The sequence below is a fragment of the Taurulus bubalis genome (genome assembly GCF_910589615.1).
Source record: "Taurulus bubalis genome assembly, chromosome: 15".
NCBI lineage: Eukaryota > Metazoa > Chordata > Actinopteri > Perciformes > Cottidae > Taurulus > Taurulus bubalis.
The window spans coordinates 2,086,472-2,113,074 of NC_136603.1; the positions used below are offsets into that span (position 1 = coordinate 2,086,472).

The 26,603-nt window shown below is 45.6% G+C and overlaps 1 protein-coding gene across 1 annotated transcript; it reads right to left on the reverse strand.

Annotated features, from left to right (window-relative positions):
• Positions 1 to 26,603, reverse strand: dis3l (DIS3 like exosome 3'-5' exoribonuclease; the record flags this gene model as incomplete). Its single annotated transcript, XM_079231154.1, has 18 exons — positions 1 to 465; positions 1,171 to 1,342; positions 1,613 to 1,758; positions 1,846 to 2,024; positions 2,686 to 2,840; positions 3,452 to 3,687; positions 8,170 to 8,458; positions 8,664 to 8,756; positions 16,342 to 16,592; positions 17,635 to 17,796; positions 17,893 to 18,062; positions 20,334 to 20,510; positions 20,653 to 20,731; positions 21,221 to 21,388; positions 21,851 to 21,986; positions 23,472 to 23,600; positions 25,431 to 25,584; positions 26,471 to 26,603. 18 exons carry the CDS (start codon positions 26,601 to 26,603, stop codon positions 124 to 126), a joined length of 3,171 nt encoding a protein of 1,056 aa, XP_079087280.1. The 3' UTR covers positions 1 to 123.

Sequence of the window (26,603 nt, forward strand, 5' to 3'; positions counted from 1 at the left end):
AACTTCTTTATTTAATATCATCGAAATAACAAAATTCACATTTTACAGTATCGAGCATTTGTCCGTCTACGTGATAAAAACTAAAAGTATGCAGAAAGAAACGCTTCCGATGCATTTTAAGAACTAGGCCGTGGTGGCACAGAGGCGTGAAGCCGCCTCCGGGTCCAGCAGAGCCAGCTCCCGGACCTCCTCCAGGAGGGAGTACAGGTTGGGGGTCTTGGTCTGGCTGAACTCCCGCTCCTCTCTGGAGAGCTTGGGCCGCCGGGCCGCCTTCTCCTGGGCCTGCTGGGACGCCTCCTCGGCCAGACGCACCACCTCCCGGACCAGCTGGCTGCTGCTGCGGCCCTGCGAGCGCGCCGGCTGGGGCTCGGCGGCGGCGGCGGTGCGGCGGTGCGGCCCGTTGCTCACGACCTCCAGGCTCAGAGCGTCCGCGTGGCAGAGCGTCGAGCGCACGGAGATACGGACCTGTGGAGGAGGACTCAACGTCAGCATGCGGCCTCGATACGTTACATTAATCAGCAGGCACGCCTACGTCTGTGACAATGAGTGGTTTGAGGGGGGAGCTAAAGTTAATAATATATATAAATAAATATATATTCTATGCATGAAATAATAAATGCATACAAATAAAAGTTATGTGTGAAAATATGTCTATATATAAATCATATGGGTGAAACAATAAATGAATAAATGCGTAAAAATGTTGTGTGAAAATATAATATATAATAATAAATGAATAAATGTATGAAAATGAAAATGTTGTGTGAAACTATATTTTTTATATATTTAATTATGATATATATATATATCATAAATATATATATAAATCATATGCGTGAAATAATTGAATAAATGCGTAAAAATAAAAATGTGAAATAATAAATGCATACAAATAAAAATGTTATGTGTGAAAATATAATATTTTGATATATTAGATATAATGTATATATATGATATAAATCATATGCGTCAAATAATAAATGAATAAATGCATACAAATCAATTTCTGTGTGAAACAATAAATTAATAAATGCGTAAAATATTTAATTAAATGTGTGAAATAAGAAAATGCGTGAAAATAAAAATGATATGCGTGAACTAAGAAATTAATATATGCGTAAACATTTTTAATGATATGCATAAACATACAAATGAATAAAAGCGACTCACGGTGATGTGGTCGAACAGCCTGAAGGTGGCGCTGCCGCAGCTGGAGGAGGTGGTGATGTGGTCGGGGTGGCGTCGCACGGCGCCGCTCTGCCACTCGCAGCGGCCGTCCTCTCCGACCGCCACCACCTGACCCTCTCGGTTCTTCATGTACACCGGCCCTTTCACGCCGTACCTGCAGGGGGCGAGAGAGCGCAGGTCAGGAATTCATCTGTTCCAGCGGTGGTTCTCAAACTTTTTTTGTCACTTCCCACTTTAGAGGAAGAAACATGTTCACGCCCCACCGCCCCAACAAAAAGCCCATCTCTGTGAGCCCATCTCCCCCTCGCTCCCCACCTGCAATACCTCCGCGCCCCACTAGAGGGTCGCGCCCCACAGTTTGAGAACCACTGCATTACAGCGTCAACCAATCGTGTTTTTATCGGGCGGTGAGACGCGGTCGTACTCGGGGACGAATGCCAGCACGCCGTTGTCTCGGATGGAGTAGATGACGGCGTCGGCCACGCAGCGCTGGTCCGACTGAGGGTCTCTTTCTTTGAAGTAGAGGCACTGAAACAGCTCTGTGGACAACTTCTGGGCCTGCTGGGCCGCCTGGAGAGGTCACACAGAGGTCAGAGGAGTTCATTAGGAGAAGTGAATGGATCACGATAAGAATACAAATTAAAAACCAGCACCGACCTGGTTCTTGTTGTTGATGTGATGAGCCGTCTCCTCCAGGTCTTTGTTGCTGGCCACCGCTCCGCCGGGTTCCGACCCCCGGTCCACGGCGATGGCCGCGGCGAGAAGGCGGTGCACCACGATGTCGGCGTAGCGGCGGATGGGCGAAGTGAAGTGAGTGTAGCGGTCCAGAGCCAGTCCTTCAAATAATACGCTTTCATTACAATTTAAATAAAACAATTAGAGGCAGGGTTCATACACATTCTGACCAATGCATGTCAATGACTTTTCCATGACTTTTCACCAAATCTCCATGACTTTTTATTTTTACCAAATTTACATGACTTTTCACCAAATGTCCATGACTTTTTATTTTTTACCAAATTTCCATGACTTTCTACCAAACTCCATGACTTTATTTTGACCAAATTTCCATGACTTTTCACCAAATTTCCATGACTTTATTTTTACCAAATTTCCATGACCTTTTATTTTTTACCAAATTTCCATGACTTTCTACCAAACTCCATGACTTTATTTTTACCAAATTTCCATGACTTTATTTTTTACCAAATTTCCATGACTTTTTAACAAATTTCCATGACTTGTATGTATGCCTGCTTATATTTTGAGCGTCTTTCTTTTAAAAGCATATTCATTATTAAACAGCTCCTTCAAACAACTCTATGTATTCAACAATACATTTTACCTGCACCCAATGCTCATTTTTACTGAATAGAACTTGAACGCATCATACTGTCACCCAACCACAGACTGTATATAAGAAGGGGGTGGAGTCATGGTGAGTTCAGCAGCCCCGCCCTGAAGGACAGCGTGACCTTGACCTATGGTCTGGCATACCGTAATGGTAGAACTGGTCCTGAGCCTGGAGGCCAGTGGAGAAGTACACCGCCTGGGACATGGCGGTCGTGGCCATGATCCTCAGCAGCCGGTTCACCAGCGGGTCCCGCGGGTCCACAGCCAGATCCAGAGAGTCCGCCAGAGCCTTGTTGGTGCTGGAGGAGCAGAACTACCCGTGAGAACACTGGGAGAGTTTGGGTTGTGTTTTGACTCCAGAACAACATTAAGGAAGCACCGATATATAAATATATAAATAACAAAATAAATGTGGTGATCTATTTTCCAAGTCTGATATACATGGTTTTCTCTCCTGTGTTTATGATTTAAGCACAGGTGAAAAAAAAAAATGACTTTCCCATTTTTATCTGTGGTGATTTATTTCCTGTCAGGTAGTGTTTGTTGTTGTAATACTCATTATGGCCACAAGAGGCTGAAGTGCTCCACTACCTCGTGGTCTAAATAGGACTCAAAGCATTAATGGTTTCTCCAGGTACGTGTATGATGTGTATAAAGGAGTCTCCCCTTAGTGGACACTAGAGAGGATGCAGCTTTTAGACATGAAGCTTCAGCCTCTTGTGGTCAAAATGAGTATTACAACTATCGTCCATTTTTACTCCACCATAAACACAGGAAGAGAAAACTATTTAGACTGAATAAAAAACGGCTCACAGGAATACTTTTCTCTCACGTGTCCTCTCTGGGCTTCCGTACAACACGCTTGCTAATAAATGAGTGAAAACACGGCCCGCTTCATGAAATCCGTCACCTGGTATCGACAGTGAACCCTCTGGCCGCGGCGGTGTCCACCAGCTGGCTGAAGAACTCCTGCCGCGGCGGCGGGTGCCGCCTCAGCAGCGCCTGGTGGGGGAAGGCCTCCTGGATCTTGCGTGCCACCCAGTGGTTGGCGTAGATCATGCACTCGGCCACGGTCTCGTGGACCTCCAGCGGCTGACGGGGGACCAGGGCTGTGATGTTCCTCTCCTCGTCCAGCTGGGCTCGCACCTGAGGAGGGACAGGGAAGAGATAAAACACGAGGAGGGACAGGGAAGAGATGAAACATGAGGAGGGACAGGGAAGAGATGAAACATGAGGGACGGGGAAGAGATGAAACATGAGGAGGGACAGAGAAGAGATGAAACATGAGGAGGGACAAGGAAGAGATGAAACATGAGAAGGGACAGGGAAGAGATGAAACATGAGGGACGGGGAAGAGATGAAACATGAGGAGGGACAAGGAAGAGATGAAACATGAGGAGGGACAAGGAAGAGATGAAACATGAGGAGGGACAGGTGAGACATGAAACATGAGGAGGGACGGGGAAGAGATGAAACATGAGGAGGGACAGGGAAGAGATGAAACATGAGGGACAAGGAAGAGATGAAACATGAGAAGGGACAGGGAAGAGATGAAACATGAGGAGGGACAAGGAAGAGATGAAACATGAGGATGGACGGGGAAGAGATGAAACATGAGGAGGGACAAGGAAGAGATGAAACATGAGGAGTGACAGGGAAGAGATGAAACATGAGTGACGGGGAAGAGATGAAACATGAGGAGGGACAGGGAAGAGATGAAACATGAGGAGGGACAAGGAAGAGATGAAACATGAGGAGGGACAGGTGAGACATGAAACATGAGGAGGGACGGGGAAGAGATGAAACATGAGGGACAGGGAAGAGATGAAACATGAGGGACAAGGAAGAGATGAAACATGAGAAGGGACAGGGAAGAGATGAAACATGAGGAGGGACAAGGAAGAGATGAAACATGAGGAGGGACAGGTGAGACATGAAACATGAGGAGGGACGGGGAAGAGATGAAACATGAGGAGGGACAGGGAAGAGATGAAACATGAGGGACAAGGAAGAGATGAAACATGAGAAGGGACAGGGAAGAGATGAAACATGAGGAGGGACAAGGAAGAGATGAAACATGAGGATGGACGGGGAAGAGATGAAACATGAGGAGGGACAAGGAAGAGATGAAACATGAGGAGTGACAGGGAAGAGATGAAACATGAGTGACGGGGAAGAGATGAAACATGAGGAGGGACAGGGAAGAGATGAAACATGAGGAGGGACAAGGAAGAGATGAAACATGAGGAGGGACAGGTGAGACATGAAACATGAGGAGGGACGGGGAAGAGATGAAACATGAGGGACAGGGAAGAGATGAAACATGAGGGACAAGGAAGAGATGAAACATGAGAAGGGACAGGGAAGAGATGAAACATGAGGAGGGACAAGGAAGAGATGAAACATGAGGATGGACGGGGAAGAGATGAAACATGAGGAGGGACAAGGAAGAGATGAAACATGAGGAGGGACAAGGAAGAGATGAAACATGAGGATGGACGGGGAAGAGATGAAACATGAGGAGGGACAAGTAAGAGATGAAACATGAGGAGTGACAGGGAAGAGATGAAACATGAGGGACGGGGAAGAGATGAAACATGAGGAGGGACAGGGAAGAGATGAAACATGAGGAGGGACAAGGAAGAGATGAAACATGAGGAGGGACAAGGAAGAGATGAAACATGAGGAGGGATGGGGAAGAGATGAAACATGAGGAGGGACAAGGAAGAGATGAAACATGAGAAGGGACAGGGAAGAGATGAAACATGAGGAGGGACAAGGAAGAGATGAAACATGAGGAGGGACAAGGAAGAGATGAAACATGAGGAGGGACAAGGAAGAGATGAAACATGAGGAGGGACAGGTGAGACATGAAACATGAGGAGGGACGGGGAAGAGATGAAACATGAGGAGGGACAGGGAAGAGATGAAACATGAGAAGGGACAGGGAAGAGATGAAACATGAGGAGGGACAAGGAAGAGATGAAACATGAGGAGGGACAGGTGAGACATGAAACATGAGGAGGGATGGGGAAGAGATGAAACATGAGGAGGGACAGGGAAGAGATAGAAACATGAGGAGGGACAGGGAAGAGATGAAACATAAGGAGGGACGGGGAAGAGATGAAACATGAGGAGGGACAGGGAAGAGATGGAAACATGAGGAGGGACAGGGAAGAGATGAAACATGAGGAGGGACGAGGAAGAGATGAAACATGAGGAGGGACAGGGAAGAGATGAAACATGAGAAGGGACAGGGAAGAGATGAAACAAGAGGAGGGACAAGGAAGAGATGAAACATGAGGAGGGACAGGTGAGACATGAAACATGAGGAGGGATGGGGAAGAGATGAAACATGAGGAGGGACAGGGAAGAGATAGAAACATGAGGAGGGACAGGGAAGAGATGAAACATGAGGAGGGACGGGGAAGAGATGAAACATGAGGAGGGACAGGGAAGAGATGAAAAATGAGGAGGGACGGGGAAGAGATGAAAAATGAGGAGGGACGGGGAAGAGATGAAACATGAGGAGGGACAGGGAAGAGATGAAACATGAGAAGGGACAGGGAAGAGATGAAACATGAGGAGGGACAAGGAAGAGATGAAACATGAGGAGGGACAGGTGAGACATGAAACATGAGGAGGGATGGGGAAGAGATGAAACATGAGGAGGGACAGGGAAGAGATAGAAACATGAGGAGGGACAGGGAAGAGATGAAACATAAGGAGGGACGGGGAAGAGATGAAACATGAGGAGGGACAGGGAAGAGATGGAAACATGAGGAGGGACAGGGAAGAGATGAAACATGAGGAGGGACGAGGAAGAGATGAAACATGAGGAGGGACAGGGAAGAGATGAAACATGAGAAGGGACAGGGAAGAGATGAAACAAGAGGAGGGACAAGGAAGAGATGAAACATGAGGAGGGACAGGTGAGACATGAAACATGAGGAGGGATGGGGAAGAGATGAAACATGAGGAGGGACAGGGAAGAGATAGAAACATGAGGAGGGACAGGGAAGAGATGAAACATGAGGAGGGACGGGGAAGAGATGAAACATGAGGAGGGACAGGGAAGAGATGAAAAATGAGGAGGGACGGGGAAGAGATGAAAAATGAGGAGGGACGGGGAAGAGATGAAACATGAGGAGGGACAGGGAAGAGATGAAACATGAGGAGGAAGAGATGAAACATGAGGAGGGACGTTATATACATTATATATTATGTTATTTCTATACTATATTTCTATATTATTATTATTATTATTATTATTATATTATTTGTTATTTTATAATATATTTCTTATTATGTCAAAAACATATTTTCGTCAATATATATTTCATTTTTGTTAAAAATAATATTTATTATTTTATTTGTATATATAATATTACATATTTGTATACATTATATAAGTTATTTATATATTATATTTTATATTTATTCATGATTATATATTATTAGTTTTTTTTATAATATAGATTTTTTTATAATTGTTATTTAACTTTGTATTTGTGCAGAGTTATTCATCCTGGTCAAAAGGGCGGACATGAAGTCATAATATAAAATACACTTTAAACCTTTTGCTTTCCAACATAGACATATTTCCACCAGGAAAGGAAACAGAGGACCTCTCATCCCAGTGGGTAAATAAATAAATAATGCTATCTCCAACACCATAACAATCGTAAAACAATACCGCCGTGTAATTTGAGATGACTGCTGCTGTGAAACGGCTCAATCCATCACTCGTATCTCAATAAGGAAAAAGACATTTTACTAGAGCTTCTAGTTCATGTCTTCTTTTGACGGATGAACAAGTGAATCAAACCCATGTATTCATCAGACTGCTCTGTATTTACACGGCTGTTGTTCTCCCTGGAATCACTTTCTGAGATTCACACGTTCTGCGCTGATCTAAAAACCCAGTGCAGACCAGTTTGGTTCTTCCACTTCAAACTGGGAGGAGCTTTAACACATGAAGCATAGACTTCTATACAACCAGAGGAGTCAACCCCTGGTGGTCAGGAGAGAGAATGCAGCTTTAACACATGAAGCATAGACTTCTATACAACCAGAGGAGTCACCCCTTAGTGGTCAGGAGAGAGAATGCAGGTTTAACACATGAAGCATAGACTTCTATACAACCAGCGGAGTCAGCCCCTGGTGGTCAGGAGAGAGAATGCAGCATAGACTTGTATACAACCAGAGGAGTCACCCCCTAGTGGCCATTAGAGAGAATGCAGCTTTAACACATGAAGCATAGACTTCTATACAACCAAAGGAGTCGCCCTCTGGTGGTCAGGAGAGAGAATGCAAATATTAAATCTTTTCCAGCTCTTATCCTTCTGGTGAAATGTAAGAGCAACATATTTTCATACATAATCATCTTTAATATCTCAAATTTAGAGTTGTTTTTTTCCGGAGAAAATAATATGAGCTCAGTAATTAATATAATTTATGTTTTTTTACATGAATAAGCAGCAGTTTTTCATTCGCCTTTAGATCTTGAACGTCTTCATCTCCACACGGTCTGAATGCTTGTGTGAATGAATTAGTATGTAGTGTTCAACCAGCTCGACGAAGCAAGTGAACTATTTTATTTTGAAGGATGAAGGAACCCCCTCTCACCTCCACCCCTTCCAGCTCCAGCGCTCCTCCCCGGTCCCTCTGGGCCCGGAGGTGCCTGGCGACGCGGGTCAGCGTCTCCAGGGCGTCGGCCAGCCGGGCCAGCCGGCCGCCCTGCTCCTCGGCGCCGAGCCCGGCCAGCTCCGGCACCTCGGCCCGCTGCCCGTCCAGCAGCGCCTGGGCCAGCTCGTAGTGCAGCTTGTAGGAGGAGCGGACAACCGTGCGGCCGTACCACACCGACTCCACGGCCAGGGTCTGGGCGTCCAGCTCCCACATCACGCTCATCGCGTACCTGGAGAGAGAGAGAGGTCATTGGACCACGGGGATTCAGATCGGAGCCCCAATGTGCTGCTCAGGAAAGAAAATAAGCTCTTCTTCTTCTTCTTCTTCTTCTTCTTCTTCTTCTTCTTCTTCTTCTTCACTTGCTCCGCCTCGGCTCCGGCGATGTAGACGGTTCTAAAAGGTAACTGAGGAAACCTGACGAGGCGTTCACTGACCTGTCGACTCCCCCCAGCAGGGAGCAGAGGTCACCGCTGAGGACGGCGGGCAGCATGTCGTAGCGCCGGTCGGCCAGGTAGTACGTCGTAGCCCTTGAGAGAGGAAGAGGAGGAGGAGGAGGAAGAGGAAGAAGAAGCCACATAGATCATTGCAATCAAGTGTGTTTGCACTTTAATATCCAGCGAGCGGTAATCTCGTGTGAATCAGACCTAGAGACGAGTCTACATGTGCAAAACTAGTCTACGAGTCTACATGAGCCAAACTAGTCTACGAGTCTACATGATCCAAACTAGTCTACGAGTCTACATGAGCCAAACTACTCTACGAGTCTACATGAGCCAAACTACTCTACGAGTCTACATGAGCCAAACTAGTCTACATGAGCCAAACTAGTCTACATGAGCCAAACTAGTCTACGAGTCTACATGAGCCAAACTAGTCTACATGAGCCAAACTAGTCTACGAGTCTGCATGAGTCAAACTAGTCTACGAATCTATATGAGCCAAACTAGTCTACGAGTCTATATGAGTCAAACTAGTCTACGAGTCTATATGAGCCAAACTAGTCTACGAGTCTATATGAGTCAAACTAGTCTACGAGTCTACATGAGCCAAACTAGTCTACGAGTCTACATGAGCCAAACTAGTCTACATGAGCCAAACTAGTCTACATGAGCCAAACTAGTCTACATGAGCCAAACTAGTCTACGAGTCTAAATGAGCCAAACTAGACTACATGAGCCAAACTAGTCTACGAGTCTACATGAGCCAAACTAGTCTACATGAGCCAAACTAGTCTACGAGTCTACATAAGCCAAACTAGTCTACATGAGCCAAACTACTCTATGAGTCTACATGAGCCAAACTAGTCTACGAGTCTACATGAGCCAAACAAGTCTACATGAGCCAAACTAGTCTACGAGTCTACATAAGCCAAACTAGTCTACATGAGCCAAACTACTCTATGAGTCTACATGAGCCAAACTAGTCTACGAGTCTACATGAGCCAAACTAGTCTACATGAGCCAAACTAGTCTACGAGTCTACATGAGCCAAACTAGTCTACGAGTCTACATAAGCCAAACTAGTCTACATGAGCCAAACTAGTCTACATGAGCCAAACGAGTCTACGAGTCTACATGAGTCAAACTAGTCTACGAGTCTACATGAGCCAAACTAGTCTACGAGTCTACATGAGCCAAACTAGTCTACATGAGCCAAACTAGTCTACATGAGCCAAACTAGTCTACGAGTCTACATGAGCCAAACTAGTCTACATGAGCCAAACTAGTCTACGAGTCTACATGAGCCAAACTAGTCTACGAGTCTACATGAGCCAAACTAGTCTACATGAGCCAAACTACTCTACATGAGCCAAACTAGTCTACGAGTCTACATGAGCCAAACTAGTCTACAAGTCTACATGAGTCAAACTAGTCTACGAGTCTACATGCGCCAAACTAGTCTACATGAGCCAAACTAGTCTACGAGTCTACATGAGCCAAACTAGTCTACATGAGCCAAACGAGTCTACATGAGTCAAACTAGTCTACGAGTCTACATGAGCCAAACTAGTCTACATGAGCCAAACGAGTCTACGAGTCTATATGAGCCAAACTAGTCTACATGAGCCAAACGAGTCTACATGAGTCAAACTAGTCTACGAGTCTACATGAGCCAAACTAGTCTACATGAGCCAAACTAGTCTACGAGTCTGCATGAGTCAAACTAGTCTACGAATCTATATGAGCCAAACTAGTCTACGAGTCTATATGAGTCAAACTAGTCTACGAGTCTATATGAGCCAAACTAGTCTACGAGTCTATATGAGCCAAACTAGTCTACGAGTCTACATGAGCCAAACTAGTCTACATGAGCCAAACTAGTCTACATGAGCCAAACTAGTCTACGAGTCTAAATGAGCCAAACTAGACTACATGAGCCAAACTAGTCTACGAGTCTACATGAGCCAAACTAGTCTACATGAGCCAAACTAGTCTACGAGTCTACATAAGCCAAACTAGTCTACATGAGCCAAACTACTCTATGAGTCTACATGAGCCAAACTAGTCTACGAGTCTACATGAGCCAAACTAGTCTACATGAGCCAAACTAGTCTACGAGTCTACATGAGCCAAACTAGTCTACGAGTCTACATAAGCCAAACTAGTCTACATGAGCCAAACTAGTCTACATGAGCCAAACGAGTCTACGAGTCTACATGAGTCAAACTAGTCTACGAGTCTACATGAGCCAAACTAGTCTACGAGTCTACATGAGCCAAACTAGTCTACATGAGCCAAACTAGTCTACATGAGCCAAACTAGTCTATGAGTCTACATGAGCCAAACTAGTCTACATGAGCCAAACTAGTCTACGAGTCTACATGAGCCAAACTAGTCTACGAGTCTACATGAGCCAAACTAGTCTACATGAGCCAAACTACTCTACATGAGCCAAACTAGTCTACGAGTCTACATGAGCCAAACTAGTCTACAAGTCTACATGAGTCAAACTAGTCTACGAGTCTACATGAGCCAAACTAGTCTACATGAGCCAAACTAGTCTACGAGTCTACATGAGCCAAACTAGTCTACATGAGCCAAATGAGTCTACATGAGTCAAACTAGTCTACGAGTCTACATGAGCCAAACTAGTCTACATGAGCCAAACGAGTCTACGAGTCTATATGAGCCAAACTAGTCTACATGAGCCAAACGAGTCTACATGAGTCAAACTAGTCTACGAGTCTACATGAGCCAAACTAGTCTACATGAGCCAAACTAGTCTACGAGTCTGCATGAGTCAAACTAGTCTACGAATCTATATGAGCCAAACTAGTCTACGAGTCTATATGAGTCAAACTAGTCTACGAGTCTATATGAGCCAAACTAGTCTACGAGTCTATATGAGCCAAACTAGTCTACGAGTCTATATGAGTCAAACTAGTCTACGAGTCTATATGAGCCAAACTAGTCTACGAGTCTACATGAGCCAAACTAGTCTACATGAGCCAAACTAGTCTACGAGTCTAAATGAGCCAAACTAGACTACATGAGCCAAACTAGTCTACGAGTCTACATGAGCCAAACTAGTCTACATGAGCCAAACTAGTCTACGAGTCTACATAAGCCAAACTAGTCTACATGAGCCAAACTACTCTATGAGTCTACATGAGCCAAACTAGTCTACGAGTCTACATGAGCCAAACAAGTCTACATGAGCCAAACTAGTCTACGAGTCTACATAAGCCAAACTAGTCTACATGAGCCAAACTACTCTATGAGTCTACATGAGCCAAACTAGTATACAAGTCTACATGAGCCAAACTAGTCTACATGAGCCAAACTAGTCTACGAGTCTACATGAGCCAAACTAGTCTACGAGTCTACATGAGCCAAACTAGTCTACGAGTCTACATAAGCCAAACTAGTCTACATGAGCCAAACGAGTCTACGAGTCTACATGAGTCAAACTAGTCTACGAGTCTACATGAGCCAAACTAGTCTACGAGTCTACATGAACCAAACTAGTCTACATGAGCCAAACTAGTCTACATGAGCCAAACTAGTCTACGAGTCTACATGAGCCAAACTAGTCTACATGAGCCAAACTACTCTACATGAGCCAAACTAGTCTACGAGTCTACATGAGCCAAACTAGTCTACAAGTCTACATGAGTCAAACTAGTCTACGAGTCTACATGAGCCAAACTAGTCTACATGAGCCAAACTAGTCTACGAGTCTACATGAGCCAAACTAGTCTACATGAGCCAAACGAGTCTACATGAGTCAAACTAGTCTACGAGTCTACATGAGCCAAACTAGTCTACATGAGCCAAACGAGTCTACGAGTCTATATGAGCCAAACTAGTCTACATGAGCCAAACGAGTCTACATGAGTCAAATGAGTCTACATGAGTCAAACTAGTCTACGAGTCTACATGAGCCAAACTAGTCTACATGAGCCAAACGAGTCTACGAGTCTACATGAGCCAAACTAGTCTACGAGTCTATATGAGCCAAACTAGTCTACATGAGCCAAACAAGTCTACGAGTCTACATGAGCTAAACGAGTCTACATGAGTCAAACTAGTCTACAAGTCTACATGAGTCAGTCTACATGAGCCATTCTACATGAGCCAGACCAGTCTACATGAGCCAAACGAGTCTACGAGTCTACATGAGCCAAACTAGTCTACATGAGCCAAACTAGTCTACGAGTCTACATGAGCCAAACTAGTCTACGAGTCTACATGAGCCAAACTAGTCTACATGAGCCAAACTACTCTACGAGTCTACATGAGCCAAACTAGTCTACATGAGCCAAACTAGTCTACGAGTCTACATGAGCCAAACTAGTCTACGAGTCTACATGAGCCAAACTAGTCTACATGAGCCAAACTAGTCTACATGAGCCAAACTAGTCTACATGAGCCAAACTAGTCTACGAGTCTACATGAGCCAAACTAGTCTACGAGTCTACATGAGCCAAACGAGTCTACATGAGCCAAACTACTCTACATGAGCCAAACTAGTCTACATGAGCCAAACTAGTCTACGAGTCTACATGAGCCAAACTAGTCTACGAGTTTACATGAGCCAAACTAGTCTACGAGTCTACATGAGCCAAACTAGTCTACGAGTCTACATGAGCCAAACGAGTCTACATGAGCCAAACGAGTCTACATGAGTCAAACTAGTCTACGAGTCTACATGAGCCAAAGTAGTCTACGAGTCTATATGAGCCAAACTAGTCTACATGAGCCAAACAAGTCTACGAGTCTACATGAGCCAAACGAGTCTACATGAGCCAAACTAGTCTACGAGTCTACATGAGCCAAACTAGTCTACATGAGCCAAACTACTCTACATGAGCCAAACTAGTCTACATGAGCCAAACTAGTCTACGAGTCTACATGAGCCAAACTAGTCTACGAGTTTACATGAGCCAAACTAGTCTACGAGTCTACATGAGCCAAACTAGTCTACGAGTCTACATGAGCCAAACGAGTCTACATGAGCCAAACGAGTCTACATGAGTCAAACTAGTCTACGAGTCTACATGAGCCAAACTAGTCTACGAGTCTATATGAGCCAAACTAGTCTACATGAGCCAAACAAGTCTACAAGTCTACATGAGCCAAACGAGTCTACATGAGCCAAACTAGTCTACAAGTCTACATGAGTCAGTCTACATGAGCCATTCTACATGAGCCAAACTAGTCTACTAGTCTACATGAGCCAGACCAGTCTACATGAGCCAAACAAGTCTACATGAGCCAAACTAGTCTACGAGTCTACATGAGCCAAACTAGTCTACATGAGCCAAACTAGTCTACGAGTCTACATGAGCCAAACTAGTCTACATGAGCCAAACTAGTCTACATGAGCCAAACTACTCTACGAGTCTACATGAGCCAAACTAGTCTACATGAGCCAAACTAGTCTACGAGTCTACATGAGCCAAACTAGTCTACGAGTCTACATGAGCCAAACTAGTCTACATGAGCCAAACTACTCTACATGAGCCAAACTAGTCTACATGAGCCAAACTAGTCTACGAGTCTACATGAGCCAAACTAGTCTACGAGTCTACATGAGCCAAACTAGTCTACATGAGCCAAACTACTCTACATGAGCCAAACTAGTCTACATGAGCCAAACTAGTCTACGAGTCTACATGAGCCAAACTAGTCTACGAGTTTACATGAGCCAAACTAGTCTACGAGTCTACATGAGCCAAACTAGTCTACGAGTCTACATGAGCCAAACGAGTCTACATGAGCCAAACGAGTCTACATGAGTCAAACTAGTCTACGAGTCTACATGAGCCAAACTAGTCTACATGAGCCAAACTAGTCTACGAGTCTACATGAGCCAAACTAGTCTACGAGTCTACATGAGCCAAACTAGTCTACGAGTCTACATGAGCCAAACTAGTCTACATGAGCCAAACTACTCTACATGAGCCAAACTAGTCTACATGAGCCAAACTAGTCTACGAGTGTACATGAGCCAAACTAGTCTACGAGTCTACATGAGTCAAACTAGTCTACGAGTCTACATGAGCCAAACTAGTCTACATGAGCCAAACTAGTCTACGAGTCTACATGAGCCAAACTAGTCTACATGAGCCAAACGAGTCTACATGAGTCAAACTAGTCTACGAGTCTACATGAGCCAAACTAGTCTACATGAGCCAAACGAGTCTACGAGTCTATATGAGCCAAACTAGTCTAAATGAGCCAAACGAGTCCACGAGTCTACATGAGCCAAACGAGTCTACATGAGTCAAACTAGTCTACGAGTCTACATGAGCCAAACTAGTCTACATGAGCCACACGAGTCTACATGAGTCAAACTAGTCTACGAGTCTACATGAGCCAAACTAGTCTACATGAGCCAAACGAGTCTACGAGTCTACATGAGCCAAACAAGTCTACGAGTCTACATGAGCCAAACGAGTCTACATGAGTCAAACTAGTCTACGAGTCTACATGAGCCAAACTAGTCTACCAGTCTACATGAGTCAGTCTACATGAGCCAGTCTACATGAGTCAAACTAGTCTACTAGTCTACATGAGCCAGACCAGTCTACATGAGCCAAACGAGTCTACGAGTCTACATGAGCCAAACTAGTCTACATGAGCAAAACTAGTCTACAAGTCTACATGAGCCAAACTAGTCTACATGAGCCAAACTAGTCTACATGAGCCAAACTACTCTACATGAGCCAAACTACTCTACATGAGCCAAACAAGTCCACGAGTCTACATGAGCCAAACTAGTCTACGAGTTTACATGAGCCAAACTAGTCTACGAGTCTACATGAGCCAAACTAGTCTACGAGTCTACATGAGCCAAACGAGTCTACATGAGCCAAACGAGTCTACATGAGTCAAACTAGTCTACGAGTCTACATGAGCCAAACTAGTCTACATGAGCCAAACTAGTCTACGAGTCAACATGAGCCAAACTAGTCTACGAGTCTACATGAGCCAAACTAGTCTACATGAGCCAAACGAGTCTACATGAGTCAAACTAGTCTACGAGTCTACATGAGCCAAACTAGTCTACATGAGCCAAACTAGTCTACGAGTCTACATGAGCCAAACTAGTCTACATGAGCCAAACGAGTCTACGAGTCTACATGAGCCAAACTAGTCTACGAGTCTACATGAGCCAAACTAGTCTACATGAGCCAAACAAATCTACGAGTCTACATGAGCCAAACAAGTCTACATGAGTCGAACTAGTCTACGAGTCTACATGAGCCAAACTAGTCTACCAGTCTACATGAGTCAGTCTACATGAGCCAGTCTACATGAGCCAAACTAGTCTACTAGTCTACATGAGCCAGACTAGTCTATAAGTCTACATGAGCGGATATGTATATATATTTACTATGATAATAAATATATATATTTACTATGATAATACATATGAGCCAGACCAGTCTACATGAGCCAAACGAGTCTACGAGTCTACATGAGCCAAACTAGTCTACATGAGCCAAACTAGTCTACGAGTTTACTGTGACAATAAATATATATATATTTACTATGATAATAAATATATATATTTACTATGATATTATATATATATGCACTATGATAATACATATATATTTACTGTGATAATAAATATATTTATATAATATAGACCGCCCCTCACCTGGTCCGGGCCTCCAGGTCGGTGAGCGATCCCTCGCTCACAAAGTGCGTGACGTCTGCGATGTGAACGCCGAGCTCCAGCGTCGCTCCTCCGTTGAGGCGCTGCACCGACAGCGTGTCGTCCACGTCCTCGCAGCCCGGCGGGTCGATGCTGAACACCAGGTGACTCGCCCTCAGGTCGCGCCGCTGCGCCGCCTGGACCGGGTCCACCGCCCACGGCCTCTCAGGGGAGTTCACCGGCATCTCCCTCAGCTGAGGACATGTGGAACATGAGGACATGTGGAACATGGAGGACACGTGGAACATGGAGGACACATGGAACATGGAGGACATGGAGTGTATGTATGTGTGTGTACGTATGTATGTGTGTGTGTACGTGTCTGTGCGTGTGTGTCTGTGTCTATGTGTGTGTGTGTCTGCATGTGTGTGTACGTGTGTGTGCGTGTGTGTGTATGTGTACGCGTGTGTGTCTGTATATGTGTGTACGTGTGTGTGTGTATACGTGTGTGTGTGTGTACATGTGTGTGTGTGTATGTGTGTGTGTGTACGTGTGTGTGTATGCATGTGTGTGTGTATGCATGTGTGTATGTATGTGTGTGTACGTGTGTGTGTACGTGTGTGTGTGTATGTATGTATGTGTGTGTACGTATGTATGTGTGTGTACGTGTGTGTATGTATGCATGTGTGTGTGCGTCTGTGTGTATGTGTGTGTGTCTGTACGTGTGTGTGTATGTATGTGTGTGTACGCGTGTGTGTGTGTGTGTGTGTGTGTATGTGTGTGTGTGTGTATGTATGTGTGTGTACGCGTGTGTGTGTGTGTGTATGTGTGTGTGTGTGTGTATGTATGTGTGTGTGTATGCATGTGTGTATGTATGTGTGTGTATGTGTGTGTGTGTCTGTATGTGTGTGTATGTGTGTGTGTGTACATGTGTGTGTGTGTGTGTACGTGTGTGTGTGTGTGTGTGTGCATGCATGTGTGTATGTATGTGTGTGTACGTGTGTGTGCGTCTGTATGTGTGTGTGCGTGTTTGTGTGTGTACGTGTGTGTGTGTATGTACGTGTGTGTGTACGTGTGTGTATGTATGTATGTGTGTGTGTGTATGTATGTATGTATGTATGTATGTATGTATGTATGTATGTATGTATGTATGTATGTATGTATGTGTGTGTACGTGTGTTTATGTGTGTGTACGTGTGTGTGCGTCTGTGTCTATGTCTGTGTGTGTATGTGTGTACGTTTATGTACGTGTGTGTGTGTGTGTGTGTGTGTGAGATCAGGCTCCGCCCCTCTCACCTGGGCCTCGGAGAAGGGGGGCACGTGGATGCAGTTCTCTACGAGGACGGTCTGGACCTCCGTCTCCAGCTCTCCGGCCCGACCCAGGACCCTCACGCTGTGGCCGTTAGGGTACAGAGACGAGCTCTCCCATGAGTCCATGCGCACCACCACCCTGTGGTCCTGCAGGGGGCAGCAGAGTCCTGAATGAGTCTACGAGTCTACATGAGTCTACATGAGTTCCCTAAGCCGAGTCATTCCTCAGACGGGGGACCAGACCTGCAGCGCGTCGGCCTGCTGGGTGCTGACGCGGATCTTGGGGATGCGGTGGTCCCAGGGAACCGCCAGGATGCGCTGGGACTTCCTGGTCTGGGGCTGGGGCCCCTCTCTGGGGGGAAAGGTGACCACGTAGTCCCTCCAGTTCCTCTGCAGGATCCCCACCACACGGCCTGAGGGGGCACAGAGCTGGACGTTTGCCTCTAAATCATCTTGGTCTATGAGTATTTTCTCGGTTATAGTACTCTTTAGTCTCACCTATCGCTTGAAAACAGTCTCACCCTTATGCTTGAAGGCGGTCTCACTTGTCCCCTAAAAGCGGTCTCACCTGTCGCCTGAAGGCGGTCTCACCTATCCCCTAAAAGCGGTCTCACCTGTCGCCTAAAGGTAGTCTCACCTGTCGCCTAAAGGCGGTCTCACTTGTCCCCTAAAAGCGGTCTCACCTGTCGCCTGAAGGCGGTCTCACCTGTTGCCTAAAGGTAGTCTCACCTGTCGCCTAAAGGCAGTCTCACCTGTCGCCTAAAGGTGGTCTCACCTGTCGCCTAAAGGTGGTCTCACCTGTCTCCTTAAGGTGGTCTCACCTGTCGCCTGAAGGCGGTCTCACCTGTCCCCTAAATGCAATCTCACCTGTCCCCTAAAGGCGGTCTCACCTGTCCCTTGAAGGCAGTCTCACCTGTCGCCTAAAGGCGGTCTCACTTGTCCCCTAAAAGCGGTCTCACCTGTCGCCTGAAGGCGGTCTCACCTATCCCCTAAAAGCGGTCTCACCTGTCGCCTAAAGGTAGTCTCACCTGTCGCCTAAAGGCGGTCTCACTTGTCCCCTAAAAACGGTCTCACCTGTCGCCTGAAGGCGGTCTCACCTGTTGCCTAAAGGTAGTCTCACCTGTCGCCTAAAGGCAGTCTCACCTGTCGCCTAAAGGTGGTCTCACCTGTCGCCTAAAGGTGGTCTCACCTGTCTCCTTAAGGTGGTCTCACCTGTCGCCTGAAGGCGGTCTCACCTGTCCCCTAAATGCAATCTCACCTGTCCCCTAAAGGCGGTCTCACCTGTCCCTTGAAGGCAGTCTCACCTGTCGCCTAAAGGTGGTCTCACCTGTCGCCTAAAGGTGGTCTCACCTGTCTCCTTAAGGTGGTCTCACCTGTCGCCTGAAGGCGGTCTCACCTGTCCCCTAAATGCAATCTCACCTGTCCCCTAAAGGCGGTCTCACCTGTCCCTTGAAGGCAGTCTCACCTGTCGCCTAAAGGCGGTCTCACTTGTCCCCTAAAAGCGGTCTCACCTGTCGCCTGAAGGCGGTCTCACCTATCCCCTAAAAGCGGTCTCACCTGTCGCCTAAAGGTAGTCTCACCTGTCGCCTAAAGGCGGTCTCACTTGTCCCCTAAAAACGGTCTCACCTGTCGCCTGAAGGCGGTCTCACCTGTTGCCTAAAGGTAGTCTCACCTGTCGCCTAAAGGCAGTCTCACCTGTCGCCTAAAGGTGGTCTCACCTGTCGCCTAAAGGTGGTCTCACCTGTCTCCTTAAGGTGGTCTCACCTGTCGCCTGAAGGCGGTCTCACCTGTCCCCTAAATGCAATCTCACCTGTCCCCTAAAGGCGGTCTCACCTGTCCCTTGAAGGCAGTCTCACCTGTCGCCTAAAGGCGGTCTCACTTGTCCCCTAAAAGCGGTCTCACCTGTCGCCTAAAGGCGGTCTCACCTGTCGCCTAAAGGCGGTCTCACCTGTCGCCTAAAGGCGGTCTCACCTGTCCCCTGAAGGCAGTCTCACTGGTCGCCTAAAGGCGGTCTCACCGGTCGCCTAAAGGCGGTCTCACCTGTCCCCTAAAGGCGGTCTCACCTGTCCCCTGAAGGCGGTCTCACCTGTCCCTTGAAGGCAGTCTCACCTGCCGCCTAAAGGCGGTCTCACCTGTCCCCTTAAGGCGGTCTCACCTGTCCCCTACAGGCGGTCTCACCTGTCCCCTACAGGCGGTCTCACCTGTCCCCTAAAGGTGGTCTCACCTGTCGCCTGAAGGCGGTCTCACCTGTCCCCTAAAGGCAATCTCACCTGTCCCCTGAAGGCAGTTTCACCTGTCGCCTAAAGGCGGTCTCATCTGTCCCCTAAAAGCGGTCTCACATGTCCCCTAAAAGCGGTCTCACATGTCCCCTAAAAGCGGTCTCACCGGTCGCCTAAAGGCGGTCTCACCTGTCCTCTAAAGGTGGTCTCACCTGTCCCCTAAAGGCGGTCTCACCTGTCCTCTAAAGGTAGTCTCACCTGTCCCCTAAAGGTAGTCTCACCTGTCCCCTAAAGGCAGTCTCACCTGTCGCCTGAAGGCGGTCTCACCTGTCGCCTAAAGGCGGTCTCACCTGTCGCCTGAAAGTGGTCTCACCTGTCGCCTAAAAGCGGTCTCACCTGTCGCCTAAAGGCGGTCTCACCTGTCCCCAAAAGGCGGTCTCACCTGTCCCCTAAAGGCAGTCTCACCTGTCGCCATGGGCTTCCTGTCGCCCTCTCCGCTAGGCTCCTCCCCCCGGCCCTCGGCCAGAGCCGTGTCCTTCCCTCTCCACTCGCTCTTCGGCAACAGCTCCACCGCCACTAGGTCGCCGTGCACAGCTCTGTTGCGGTTCTTGGCGCCGCTCACCAACACGCTCCAACTCAGATCTGTGGAAAGAGAAGAAGAAGAAGAAGAAGAAGAAGAAGAAGAAGAAGAAGAAGAAGAAGAAGAAGAAGAAGAAGAAGAAGGGTCATCGACAGCCGATCACAGAGAGGCCGATGAGTTCATCCGTCTGCTGCGGTTCTGCACCTGAGTTCTTGCTGGACAAACCCTCCGCCGTGATGGAGGCCTCGCTGAGCGCCCGGTGCTTGCTGACGTTCAGAGTGCCCTGACAAAACAAAGAGAGAAGGACGAGCTTTATTTATGATGTGAGGAAACGTTAATTATCTTGTTTAATTCACCAGACTGTCCTCGATCCGCTTTAGAGCTGAAGACTCTCTTTTACGGCCTCCTGACCCTGAAAATATGTTTCTATCCTTGCTACTGCAAAATGATTTCATGTGTTAAAGCTGCAGTATTTCTACTGACCAGCAGGGGGCGACTCCTCTGGTTTTATAGAAGTATATTCTTCATGTGTTGAAGCTGCATTCTCTCTCCTGACCACCAGGGGGTGACTCCTCTGGTGGTATAGAAGTATATTCTTCATGTGTTGAAGCTGCATTCTCTCTCCTGACCACCAAGGGGCGACTCCTCTGGTTGTATAGAAGTCTATGCTTCATGTGTTAAAGCTTAATTCTCTCTCCTGACCACCAGGGGGTGACTCCTCTGGTTGTATAGAAGTCTCTGCCTCATATGTTGAAGCTGCATTCTCTTGTACCTGAATGTATCGCCCAGACTTGATCCCGGCCTCCAGGAGCTCGGCGGGCAGATGCTCGGCGTACTGCCTCTCCGGCGCCTCGCTCTCCTTCTCCTGCAGCGCCAGAGAGACGGAGCTGTACAGCTCATGTGCCGCGTGCAGCTCCGGCCAGAAGTTTTGCAAAAAATCCTGCAAAGAAAAAAGTATTTGTTATTTGTTAATGGCAGTGTAGATGATCAAATCCTCCAAGAAGTAAAATAATCTACAATTAAGTGACAACTGGGCTTCATCTGCCGAGGAAAGCCACTCAATACTTTGGAGGTAGAATTTATTTTAAACACGTTTAAAAAAACATTACAAACTGTAAAAAAATATGTACTGTTTCAGCAAAAAATAATAATAAAACAACGGCTTTGAGAGTGAACGTGAAAGTCTAAATCAATACTGCGTGTGAGCAGCAAAATGATGTTAAATAAATAAAACATCATGGCGACGTGTTTCTCTGTAAGCATGTAGAGATGCATGTCTTTTCTTTTTCTACTTTCTTTTTTTTAAGACGGCTGTTGTGAACGATCGTTGTTTATTTTCACATTATTATTTAACACCGTCTTTATCCTGCTACCGTGACGTCCACGTCAAACGTAAACGTACCCGCACGGAGATGACGTAGACTCCGGAGTTGAGGCTGCCGTACTGAGCGACGGCCTCCTGGTCCTCCGTGAGCATCACCACGTCCTTCACACCGGCCAGGTGGTTGTAGTACCACACCGCTGCCGAGTACACACACCTACACACACACATTTAATGAAGTACAGCTTGCCTGTTAAACTTTCACATCCCGTATTTAGCTACTTTTAGCACAAAAAAGTACCCGTTAACTGCAGTAAGTGACTCCAGATTGCAGCTCCCGCCTTAAAAAGTGGAAGTGAAAAGTTCGGGGACGACATAGCGCGTAACACAGGTGGGCCACGTCGTCAAGAGCCACGTAATTAAATCTTTATCGTAACAAAAATCGTGGTGGTCAGCAGCACTATTACTGTCTCATTATCTTTTCCTTCTGTGTTGAACAGGCAGCTTCCTGCTGGCGGTTTAATCTCTGCAGCAGATATTTGATCTGCAAATGCATTGATAACAATTATGCAAACTAGCAGAAACTAAAGCCCGTGTGCTTGCAATACCTTCACAGATGTATTGATTTTTTTTTGGAGGAGTTCTCAGCTTGATATCTTTTTGATTTGACCGTAAGGGGATTTTTTTTTGGGTACGAGTCCAACTTTTTGCATAAAAATACATCAAAGAATCCGCATGCACCGTTTTATAGACCAAGCCTTACGTCAAGCAGATCTTTGGCAAGGCATCAAATTAAATCAATATTCATTTATTACTGAACGGAAGAAAGAATATGGCTTCTTGTGGCTCACGCGCTGCAGGAGAGGAGCTTCCTCCATTCAACCCCCTGAACTCCAGGCAGTTTCGGGGCGTTTTTCAATGAAATATTCACTGAATTATTGCCATGTGACTGTTGGTCTCAGATGAATCAATCACGGCTTCAATGTTGCTCTGATGAGCTCAGAATTTTATGATTTTTACACAATCGGGTTACTTGAAACGGTTTATTTGTGGCTAGATATTAACCGAGACATAAAGAATTAAAAGACACAATTTTAAGCTTAGTTTCTGTGTCTTTCTCTGACGTTTGTCACACACGATACGTTCAAGGACCCTCGGAAAGATGAAAATCTGAAGATTAGGACGGTTAGGTTTGGCGCTTGTTTAAAGAAAACATGCTTTTCCATCCCGCCGGGGGTTTTTGGGGTCAGAGGGTAAAGAAGGTATCAATAATATAATTTATATATATATAATATAATTACTGAAGTCCATAAATAAGTCTCATGTTCTTGTACTTTCTTTGTTATGACACCTGTTTTCTACCTGAATAGAGAGAAAAAATATATTTAGAAAATAGTGGAATTGACCCTAAAGAGACAATCCAACTTCCAATGTTTGATTGACAGCTTAGCCAGGAGGCGGGCCCTTGGTTTAAGCTCCACCAGCTTCTCGCACAAATTGAACTGAATTTTTAGGGTTTATAAATTACTAAAAAGTGCATTTTTAAACTTTCATCTAAACGCTGCCGGAGGAGCAGAAGGTTCCTCATTGACGTCACACAGTTCAGCTGTGGGGGAAAAATATGTTTGTTTCTTTCGTGACTTCCTGGAGTCTTAAGTAAGGAATCTGTAGTTTTAAAGATGAAGAGAAAGACTGTGAGCACCTGGTCTGCCACTTCTCCTGCCGCTCCCCCTTCTCCCGCGGGCAGTACGAATACTCCTGGAACTCGTTGGCGAACAACACGCAGTCGTGTCGAGGGTCTTTGAGAAGGTTTCTCAGACGGTTGTATTGCCTGTGAGGACGGACACACACACACACACACACACACACACACACACACACACACACACACACACACACACACACACACACACACACACACACACACACGGATAGGAGACACTCTTTAGGTCTAAATCATAGAGAATTACAACATATTGGGTAGTACACACATTCACTTTATTGCCTCTTTGGAGCTAGATTGTTGTCTTTTTGTAATAGTTTTGTGTCTCTTTGCAGTCTTTATGTGTATCTTTGTAGCTGTATTGTTTCTAATTGTAATAGCTGTGTGTATCTTTATAGCTGTGTTCCATCTAATTGTATTCATTTTGTATCTCTTTGAAGTATTGTTGTCTTTTTGACGTATTTTGTGTCTCTTTGAAGTATTTTTGTGTCTCTTTGAAGTAATTGTGTATTTTTGAAGTACTTTTGAAGTATATTTGTGTCTTTTTGAAGTCTTTCTGTGTCATTTGAAGTCGTTTTGTGTATTTTTAAGTCTTTTTGTGCCTCTTTGAAGTTGATTTGTGTATTTTTTAAGTCTTTTTATGTCTCTTTGAAGTCATTTTGTGTCGTTTTTAAGTCATTTTGTGTCTCTTTGAAGTCATTGTGTATCTCTTTGACAAAGAGAGCAGTGACCTCCTCACCTAACTCTAAACTATTCCTTGAACGTAGCGAGAGAGTGAGGATCACAGAGCTGGATATTTAGTATACATCAGATAAGCACATGATGCACTTTACAGTGTAGGTAAGGACAGTTTCAAAGACACACACACATACACACACACACACACACACACTCACTCCTGTGGGTTGAAGTGAATGGGGAAACTGCAATTACTGACACAGTATGGCATCAGAATCTGCTCCACCAGCTTTGTCCACCTTATCAAAAGTGAAGCCGCATCATATTAATGATGCAACATTTTAAAAACGCTGGCGTCAGCAGAAAACACAAAAGGAGGGGGGTCATGTGGGACCCCTTATGTACAGCGGTCCCCACTTCGTCAGAGTCTCTCTCTTTTGTATTTCTAGTCGGAGGCCTCGTCTCGTTTAGCTTCTGTCAGCGGAGCTCTGCGATAATGAGGTTGACCTCTGAACGCCCTTCACTCACACGCGGTAATTAGAGGCTGGATCCGAAAACCGCAGCCTGAGGAACTAAAAGTCTGGAAGCCGATCCCCGTCAAAGACACACAGACTTCAAAAAGACACAAAACAACTTAAAAACGAATTAACCCTTGTGTTGTCTTGGGGTCAAAAAGACGCAAAATGACACAAAACGACTTCAAAGAGATACAAAATGACTACACTGTGCATCATGTGCTTATCTGATGTATAATAAATATCCAGTTCTGTGATCCTCACGCTACGTTCAAGGAATAGTTTAGAGTTAGGTGAGGAGGTCACTGATCTCTTTGTCAAAGAGACACACAATGACTTGAAAGAGACACAAATCGACTTCAAAGAGACACAAAAAGACTTCAAAGAGACACAAAAATACTTTAAAAAGACTTCAAAGAGACAAAATGACTTCAAAGAGACAGAAAAAGACTTAAAAAATACACAAAACGACTTCAGAGACACAAAAAGACTTAAAAAAGACTTCAGAAAGACACAACATGACTTCAGAGAGACAGAAAAAGACTTAAAAAATACACTAAATGACTTCAAAGAGACACAAAAAGACTTCAAAAAGAGATACAAAATGAATACAATTAGATACAATACAGCTACAAAGGTCTGGGAGCCGATCCCGGAGCTCCAATTTATGTTTCTACTTGCTGGATGGAATAAATAGAACCCGTTTAAATAAAAAGAAGCTCTTAAAGGCGCCAGGTGAGCTCACCTGCGGCCCTTGCTGTGCTGCAGGGCCTGGCAGGCGGTCTGCGTGAAGACCACGCCCTGCAGCTCCCGGACCTCCAGGACCTCCAGGTAGTCCACCACCACCCCCACGTCCGGCACCACGTAGTGGGTCAGGTCCGCCGGCAACACCTTGCCCTCTGGGCGGGACGGAAGCAGAGCACCTCCACGTCAGGTTCACGTTGGGCGGGAAATAAACTCATGTTGACAATGTTTAAATGAAGAGTTCTACGCGTATCGATTATACAACGTCTCTGATCGCTGTCCTGAGGAGCAGCTCAAATGTAGGTAAAAGTACAACATTTGCCTCTAGAAGTATTACAAAGTACAACATGTACCTCTGAGAAGTATTAAAAAGTACAATATGTACCTCTGATAAGTAGTAAAAAGTACAACATTTACATTTGAAAAGCAGTAAATAGCACAATATGTACCTCTGAGATGGTGAAGTAAAAAGTACAATAATTACCTCTGAAATTGAGTAAAAAGTACAATATGTACCTCTGAGAAGTAGTAAAAAGTACAATATTTACCTTTGAAAAGTAGTAAAAAGTACAATATCTACATCTGATAAGTACTAAAACTACAATATTTACATCTGATAAGTACTAAAACTACAATATTTACATCTGATAAGTACTAAAACTACAATATTTACCTACGCGATGTAGTAATAAGTACAATGTACCTCTGAGAAGTAGTAACAAGTACAGTATTTACCTCTGAGAAGTAATAAAAAGTACAATATTTACCTCTGAGAAGTAGTAAAAGTACAATATGTACCTCTGAGATGCATTGAAGTAAATAATGAAGTAGAATGTAAATACTTAAGTAAAGTCTGACTAATCGATTGATCGAGTCTCTTCATCAGTTGTGTTCTAGTACGTGTCGGTTGACTCGGTTCTAGTACACAAGTCAACGAGTATTATAACGAGTATTCTCAGTGAACGAGTATTCTCAGTGAACGTGCAGTACTTCAGTGTGTACTAGGTCGCAGTACAGGGTAACACAAGGCGGTGCGCGTACCCCGGTGGTCGCATCCCGCCTGACACAGCGCGCTGTAGCAGGGCACGCGCTCGCGCAGGTAGTGCTCGCGCACCACGCGCACCTTGCGGCCGCGGCAGCTCTTCAGGTGCAGCACGCGCTCGGTCTTGATCAT